This window comes from Clupea harengus, chromosome 3 (genome assembly GCF_900700415.2).
Source record: "Clupea harengus chromosome 3, Ch_v2.0.2, whole genome shotgun sequence".
Lineage (NCBI taxonomy): Eukaryota > Metazoa > Chordata > Actinopteri > Clupeiformes > Clupeidae > Clupea > Clupea harengus.
This window is the reverse complement of record NC_045154.1, coordinates 14,772,446-14,782,445: the sequence shown is the minus strand read 5'-3', so window position 1 is coordinate 14,782,445 and position 10,000 is coordinate 14,772,446. Positions and strand designations below refer to the sequence as shown.

The following is a 10,000-nucleotide window of genomic DNA, read 5'->3' as shown; positions in this document are numbered from 1 at the left end:
ATCACAAGGTGACATGTTATAAGGGTATGTCAGTGGAAGAAGAAGATTTGATTTGCAACCATTTAATTGAGGATATATGAAAAAGGACAGCGATAACAGTGAACTGTAGATAATAATGTAGTTTTATATTGCAACATTTCCATAATTACTTTGTTAATAGAAAATATATCAATAAAACAAATAACAAACAAAATATTAAAATGTTACAAGAACTGGTAACTTTAATGTTGGGAAATAAATGCAAAACAGGACTTTGTCCATGTAGCCTACTTGTTGGTGGCTTCGTTGACATTTAAGGAAAACATGCCGTTTTTTTTAGCTTTTCCGAAATACCTCTTTTAAACTCTGGTGTTATACCGTGTGTGTTAAAATAGCGGCATGCTGATTGGATATTGACAGTTTACACACGTCACACACACGGTCAGTTATTGATGCCGGTACATCAGCTGTGGATGTTGCTCCCGGTAAAGGCGTTGTGTGTTGGAGAGCTAGTGGCATATATTAGCTTTCTCGAGCACAAAGTGCAGAAGCAAGCACCTGCTTCTCTTAACTTCTTACACCAGCTACCAAAAGGCTTACTGTCCTTCCCTTCCCATCTCTTCTATCCATGCCCAACGCCATTTATTTTCATGAACTTACTTTCCATCTTACTCTCCTTTGGTGTGATGTCTCTCTACTCGGGCATCTACGCTAGGCAGAGCGATAGAGAAATGTCGGCGTTTGAAGCACATTTTCCCAAGACCCGCCTCAATCTACTTCTGATTGGCTAATACTGTTATTTTGAGAGCGGGAGAGTTGTGCTGCTTTCATTTCATTAGCAGACGAACTCATAAACGCGAAAGTGATGGTGATGATATCGAGACGTGATTTTTTTTTAAATATTTTTTTTCGCAGCCAAACGCCGCACGCCGGAAAACGGCACGGTGCCGGAATACTTTAATCCCTGGAGATATAGGAAGAGAGTGTGAGAGGATTAGAGAGTGAGAGATAGAGAAGGAGATTGAGAAAGAGAACAGATGGCACCAGGAGATCATATCTCCTCCCCAGGAGGGTGTCACCCCAGAGACCAGGCACACACACACACACACACACACACACACTCAAATGATCTCAAACTCCTACACACATATACACATGTCTATCCACACAGACATACATACACACAAACACACATTCAATCATCTACCCACTCACCCACCTACGCCCACCCACACACACACACACACACACATTCTGATGTGATGCTCCAAGTGTGTCCAAGTTGATGTGGATCTCTCCCAAACACACAGTCTGCCTGAGTCACATCACAAATGCTCCATATGCTGCCATCACACACACACACACACACACCCACCCACCCACAGACACACACACACTTTCACCCAGGTCTCCGGTACCAATATGTATCTCCATTTTGTTTTTGTAAGTGTCGTTGCCAGTTAACTTTCATGTAACATATGCACAGAGAGGTTTGTGTCTGTGTGTCTGTGTGTATGCATGTCTATGTGTGTGTGTGTGTGTGTGTGTGTGTATGTGTGTGTGAACATGTCTATGTGCATGTGTCTGTGTGTGTGTGTATGTGTGTATGCATGTCTATGTGTATGTGTGTGTGTATGCATGTCTATGTGTGTGTATGTGTGTGTGTGTGTGTGTATGTGTGTGTAAACATGTCTATGTGCATGTGTCTGTGTGTGTGTGTGTCTGTGTGTGTGTGTGTGTGTGTGTGTGTGTGTGTATGCATGTCTATGTGTGTGTGTGTGTGTGTGTATGTGTGTGTAAACATGTCTATGTGCATGTGTGTGTGTGTGTGTGTGTAAACATGTCTATGTGCATGTGTGTGTGTGTGTGTGTGTAAACATGTCTATGTGTGTGTGTGTGTGTGTGTGTGTGTGTGTGTGTGTCTATGTGCATGTGTGTGTGTGTGTGTGTGTGTGTGTGTGTGTGTGTGTGTGTGTACTCTGCTCTCACCTTTCGCTCCTCGCAGCACGAACCCGAACCCTTCGCTGTCCCTCTTCTGCAGCATGGCCTCTTTCTCCTCGATGATGTAGTCGCTGTGGAGGAGAGAGGACACACACACACACACACACACACACACACACACACACAGAAGAGAGGAGAGAGGAGAGAGGACAGGACGCCCAGGTCAGAGGCCAGCACCATGCCCACCAACAGCAGCTTTCACTGGGCAAGCACAGCAGGCTGAGGGGGTCCCAGCCCGGAGGTCTATTTAACCTCAGTCCAGGCAGGAGGGAGACTCTCTCCACACACACACACACACTGTAGGATGGCCGGCCTCGCGGCAGTGTAAAATGAACTGGAGGCAGTGTCTCAGGCGTTAATTAGAAAATGGCAACTGTTTATTGTCCAGTGGTGGCCGGCAAAACCCGCCAGAATGGAGAAAACAAAACGCAAAGAAACAAAAACTCCAAACAATAACACTCAATAACTCCAAACAATAATGCTCAATAACTCCAAACAATAATACTCAATAACTAAATCCAAGAACTAATTCAGCGGCAAACTCGTAAAGTTACTCTCCAAAATCGTGAGTCAAACTTCACCCTGCCGCTCTCCAATCTAACAATTTACCTGTCACGTCAAAAGGGGTGGGAAGTTGTTCCCCTGTCACTCATTGCTCTCAAGATCTGTTCTGCGCGGGGTTTTTATTACCCTGGCCTAAACCAATACACACATCGTAATAATCAATCATCATTAGCACTTCACATAGTCAAACTAAATATCACTCCATAGCTTCTCTAGAGCAATACCCACAGGTTTACCCACAGACAATAATTTAATATATTTTCTTTATACCCTAACTAATTACCAATGATCAGACACCATCACAACCCCTTTTATCACACCCACTTGGCATGTCCCGTCTGACGTTCCGTACCCACAGTTCAAAGGTCTCTCCCGGCTTTCACTCGGGTGGTTCCCCCGTCCTGCAGACCGACGTCCACACGCCACCGTACAGCTGCGTACACCGCCTGCTACGCGATGACTGGCAGGCTCTTTAGTCACAGTATGTATGATGTGTATATCCTTACGGATGCCGTCCTGCTCGCGGAGAAATCCGCTAGTGGTGTTTCTGTGAGTTCTGTGTGAATAAACGGTGTGCTCGTACCGCGCAGTGTCCAGTGTGTTTATTTGTACCTCGGAATGGATTACCGGTGTGGTAACGGGCAGCCGCACCGTTACACACACACACACACACACACACACACACACTTCTGCCTGAGGTCCATAGGTCCAGTGGTTCTCAAATCTATTTCAGCTCAACTCTCAGCTGATCTACCAGTCCAGAACTCTGATCCAGAGATGGACCGAGACCTCACGAGACAACCTCACGAGACAACCTCACAGTCTTCAGAGAGTGAGCGGGTAAGGAGGGATGAAGGGAGGAGAGGATGAAGAGCGGGTAAGGAGGGATGTATGAAGGGAGGAGAGGATGAAATAAAAGATGAAGTGCCTGTGCTGACCACAGAGATGTGAACTAACAGCAGACAGTGTGACAGAATGAAAAAGGAGAGGGAACGAGAGAAAGAGGGAGAGAGGGAATGAAAGAGAGAGGGAAAGAGAGAGAGAGGGAGAGAGGGAAAGAGAGGTGTGTGGGGGCTCAATGATAAAGTCCCCCACCCACCCACACACACATATAGACACACACACACCCACACACACACACAGACACAGACACAGACACACACACACACACACAGAGCACCCCTCTTTCTATGTGCAGCCATCTGTCCCACCCAGTCTGTTGAGATGAGAACCCCTAACAGCAGAACTGACTAGGGCAAGCACACACACACACGCGCACACACACACACGCACACACAAACCGACACACACCCACACACACACACGCACACACACAAACAGACAGACACACACACACACAGACACACACACACACACACACAGACACAGACACACACACACACACACACACACACACAAACAGACACACACACGCACACACACACACAAACACACCCACACACACTCACACACACACGCACACACTCACACACACACACTCACACACACACACGCACACACACAATCTCCATTAATATAACGTGCTCATATGAACAAGAATAGTCTGCAACATTACCACAGAGCAACATGCTCATCCTTGAGCAAAGGCCCATTAGTCAGGAACAACCAGAGATCTCTACACCTACACCAGGGGTACTCAATTAGAAACCCAAAAGGTCCACTCGCCAAATTTCCATTCAGTCCAGGGTCCGGAACAGTGACGGTCAAAATCCAAAAACATAACATAAACGTTCAAACTATGCACGAAAGGTGATGTGGTCTGGCCTTATTTGTGTGAAAGTTGACACTTTTTTGTGGTTTAAACTTGGGCATAAAATATGTGAAGGCCAGGCGGAGGCACTGATGTAAGTGTTCATTAGTGAGTGTGCTCCTGTATTTGTTTTTCACCTTATTCATGGTTGAAAAGGCAGACTCACAACAGTATGTTGAGGTATGCACGCTCTTGTTGTGTGGCTGATCTAACTATTAGACTGCATGTTGCATGGTATGATTGCAGATGGTTTATTTTTCTGCCCCTTACCTCAGAGTTCTGCGGATATTTTTGTTCGAAGTGTGCATGCTTTGTTTCATAGTGACGTTTTACGTTACCACTTTTGACAAGGGCCGATTAAACACATCGGTTTTGTGCTCCCCACAGGCAGCACAAATGCATACTTGTCCGTCCACTCTGTCTTAAATTAGCGATTTTTGGAATCAACTTTTCGTTTTTTGTCGGGTTTAAAGCACGCCATGATTTTCGTTTACTGAGAAAGTTACCGTTCACAAATCTATCTGCCCGTGTTGTTGCCATTGACACACACAACCTGCGTGACCCACAGAGCTCGCGGCCAACATTGAGTGAGTGAGTTGTCATAGTGATGTTGTTATTACAGCTCCTGATTGGACCTCTGGATTGGACACGGAAGATAGAAACCACACCAAGAAGGTCAAAAATATATAGCGCGAAATCGCGCACCAATGAAAACTCGCTTGGATCATGTTTAAATTAGAATGTTGATTTTGGCTTCGGTCCAAATTTGATTGCCTCTGGGTCCGGATCCGGACCGCGGTCCGCCTATTGAGTACCCCTGCTCTACACCATCACACTGAACACACATGCTCCCAACACACTCTACACCCTCGCATTCAGACATCACACTGAACACACATGCTCCCAACACACTCTACACCCTCGCATTCAGACATCACACTGAACACACACATGCTGAGATGCTCCCAACACACTCTACACCCTCGCATTCAGACATCACACTGAACACACATGCTCCCAACACACTCTACACCCTCGCATTCAGACATCACACTAAACACACACATGCTGAGATGCTCCCAACACACTCTACACCCTCGCATTCAGACATCACACTGAACACACATGCTCCCAACACACTCTACACCCTCGCATTCAGACATCACACTAAACACACACATGCTGAGATGCTCCCAACACACTCTACACCCTCGCATTCAGACATCACACTGAACACACATGCTCCCAACACACTCTACACCCTCGCATTCAGACATCACACTGAACTGAGATGCTCCCAACACACTCTACACCCTCGCATTCAGACATCACACACACACACTCTACACCGTCGCATTCAGACATCACACTGAACTGAGATGCTCCTGTCTCTCTGAGGACTGCAGCTACTCATCCACCTATAGCCCATCCTCACACCATCACAACTAGCCTCTATTAGCATCCTCACACCATCACAACTAGCCTCTATTAGCATCCTCACACCATCACAACTAACCTCTATTAGCATCCTCACACCATCACAACTAGCCTCTATTAGCATCCTCACACCATCACAACTAGCCTCTATTAGCATCCTCACACCATCACAACTAGCCTCTATTAGCATCCTCACACCATCACAACTAGCTTCTATTAGCATCCTCACACCATCACAACTAGCCTCTATTAGCAACCTCACGGCATTGCTAGTGAACTCCTAATCCCACTGCTGGACAGGGATGAAGCAAGGCTGACAGCAGCACAGCCTGTGAAGAATCAATTAGATCAATTACCCAGGATTCCACAGTATCAGAGCGGGGCATTAACGAGCCTTAAGGTCCATCTCCCCTATGAGAGGCCAAGGAGATTTTATTGGATGGATTCACACACACACACACTAGAATGAACATGGACATTGAACATTAGATGGATACACACACACATTTTATTTTAATTGTACACAGGAAAAGATATTAAATTCCTTGTGCTATTGGTTGGGGACACAGCGGCCACTCCTCTCACTGTCTCATATACTCAAGTACTCATATCCAGCAAACTAATCTGACCAGTATGACAACTACCCAACCACAGACCTTGTACAGCTGGATACAACAACAGAGCACAACTGGCTGGCGAAAGCTGCAACACACACTGCATGTTGTGCCCGGGATCCGTAAAGGCCCTCCTTCACCGTACAACATGTGCTGTCTGTAGCCCACAACTAGTAAACACAACAACATGTGCTGTCTGTAGCCCACAACTAGTAAACACAACAACATGTGCTGTCTGTAGCCCACCACTAGTAAACACAACAACATGACTGCCTTCTTGAGCGTTTCACTGGGGTTTCCAAGCAGACACTTTCCTTCATCAGTGTTTCATTGAATTAGGCCCATGACACCTCCAGACGGCTAAACAGTGTTGTCTGGTGCCCCAGAGCCAACCACCTTCCATACTCATGATGGGTTAGAACACATGCCACTACCAGAGACATCAAAAGATACACGTCAACATACACCTTGACAAGATTTCACATATCTCAGTTTTAGTTCAGGTTAATTCACAATCCTAAATAGTCTGCGAGCGCCTCAGCCACAACCAATCGCTCGCTTTTTCAACTCCTTTACAGCTCCTTTGAGTGACTATCCTCAAAAACCAAAATCCAACAGAAGTGCTGTTGTTGATTTAGCTACAAAGCCTCGAACACCTATCTCCACTGGTCTTGTGTGTGTGTGTGTTTGTGTGTGTGTGTGTGTGTGTGTGTGTGCACACTATCTCCACTGGTCTTGTGTGTGCTCGCCAACCTCGTTGCCTCGCTTCCGCTCACAGTTCCACACACTTTAGCTTCTTCTTCCAGGGTTAGCATTTATGCTACTGACCCTTATGCTAGGCACAACTCTAATGTCTAGCGGTTAGTGGTTAGTGTTCAGGGTTAGCCTTTATGCTACTGACAGTTATGCTAGGCACAACTATAATGGCTAGCGGTTAGTGGTTAGTGTTCAGGGTTAGCCTTTATACTACTGACCCTTATGCTAGGCACAACTCTAATGTCTAGCGGTTAGTGGTTAGTGTCCAGGGTTAGCCTTTATGCTACTGACCGTTATGCTAGGCACAACTCTAATGGCAAGCGGTTAGTGTTCAGGGTTAGCCTTTATGCTACTGACCATTATGCTAGGCACAACTCTAATGGATAGCGGTTAGTGTTCAGGGTTAGCCTTTATGCTACTGAACCTTATGCTAGGCACAACTATAATGGCTAGCGGTTAGTGGTTAGTGTTCAGGGTTAGCCTTTATGCTACTGACCGTTATGCTAGGCACAACTCTAATGGCTAGCGGTTAGTGTTCAGGGCTGGCCTTTATGCTACTGACCATTATGCTAGGCACAACTCTAATGGATAGCGGTTAGTGGATAGTGTCCAGGGTTAGAGTTAGGGTTAGGTTAAACTCGACTACCTGTTCACCAGGACACACTGCCACTTACCCAGACCCCACTGAGCCCCTGGGAGTTTGCCTGGGAAACCCCTGAGACAACATCCTGTGTGGTACAGTACAGCAACATCAGATGGTCACATAACACACATCTACACACACCAGAATATCACACACATCTACACACACCAGAATATCACACACATCTATGTGTGTGTGTGTGTGTGTGTGTATGTCTGCACATGTAAGTGTATGTGTGTGTGAGTGTGTGAGACTCAGTGCTCTGAACCCGAGGGACTGATAGACCTGACAGACGGGGAGCTGAGTGGTGTGTGTGTGTGTGTGTGTGTGTGTGTGTGTGTGTGTGTGTGTGTGTGTGTGTGTGTGTAGCGGCGTCTGGAGGCTTGTTTGCTCTGCCTTGTTTGCTATAGTCGGGGGGTGGCAGCAGCCATGGCTGATAAAGATGGATGGACTCCCTCAGCAGCATAAACAGAGAGGGAGGCACACACACACACACACGCGCGCGCACACACACACACACGTGCACAAAGAGAGAGAGAGAGACACACACACACACACGTACGCAAACTAACACTCACACAAAGAGAGAGAGAGAGAGAGACACACACACACACACACACACACACACACACACACGTACGCAAACTAACAATCACATACACACAGACACACACACTCCCCCTGAGCAGCAGGAGCAAGACTCCACTCATTAAATTCCCTCAGCTCTAAACCCCTTCCACTAACCTCCCCAAACCACCGTCTGTCACGGCTCACACAAACACACACAAAAACACACACACAAACACACACACACACACACACACAAACACACACACACACAAACACACACACACACACACACACTCATTGTTCTCATTGTGATCTTTTCAGAGGGCTGGGTCAGGAAAAACACAGTAATAGAAAAAAGAGATTGAACAACAACAGCCTGGCCAATCGAATCCTGCATTAACCCCACTGTCCTGCATTAACACCACTCTCCTGCACACACACACACACACACGTACACACACACCACTGCATTAACACCACTGCATTAACACCACTGCATTAACTCCACTGCATTAACACCACTGTCCTGCACACACACACACACACACGTACACACACACGTACACACACACACACATACACACACACACACACGTACACACACACCACTGTCCTGCATTAACACCACTGCATTAACACCACTGTCCTGCACACACACACACACACGTACACACGCACACACACGTACACACACACCACTGTCCTGCATTTACACCACTGCATTAACACCACTGCATTAACACCACTGCATTAACTCCACTGTCCTGCATTAACACCACTGTCCTAAACACACACACACACACGTACACACGCACACACACGTACACACACACCACTGTCCTGCATTAACACCACTGCATTAACACCACTGCATTAACACCACTGTCCTGCACACACACACACACACACACACACACACACACGTACACACACATACACACACATACACACACACACACCACTGTCCTGCATTAACACCACTGTCCTGCATTAACACCACTGCATTAACACCACTGCATACACACACACACGTACACACACATACACACACACACGAACACACACATACACACACACCACTGTCCTGCACACACACACACACACACACATACACACACACACGTACACACACACCACTGTCCTGCATTAACACCACTGCATTAACACCACTGCATTAACACCACTGCATACACACACACACACGTACACACACATACACACACACACGAACACACACATACACACACACCACTGTCCTGCACACACACACACACACATACACACACACACGTACACACACACCACTGTCCTGCATTAACACCACTGCATTAACACCACTGCATTAACTCCACTGCATTAACACCACTGTCCTGCACACACACACACACACACACACACACACACACACACACACACACACACACACACACGTACACACACACCACTGTCCTGCATTAACACCACTGCATTAACACCACTGCATTAACACCACTGTCCTGCACACACACACACACACACATACACACACACACACACGCACACACACACACACACACACCACTGCATTAACAATACTGCATTAACCCCACTGTCCTGCATTAACACCACTGTCCTGCACACACACACACACACACACATACACACACACACGTACACACACATACA

General features: G+C 46.7%; 1 protein-coding gene across 1 annotated transcript in view; it reads right to left on the bottom strand.

The window, feature by feature from the left end:
• shank3a (SH3 and multiple ankyrin repeat domains 3a) overlaps positions 1 to 10,000 on the bottom strand; it is a 301,875-nt gene that overhangs the window by 29,606 nt on the left and 262,269 nt on the right. The window contains exon 18 of the mRNA XM_042703868.1: positions 1,969 to 2,051. Coding sequence (XP_042559802.1) covers positions 1,969 to 2,051 — 83 coding nt within the window. The remainder of the gene's footprint in view (positions 1 to 1,968; positions 2,052 to 10,000) is intronic.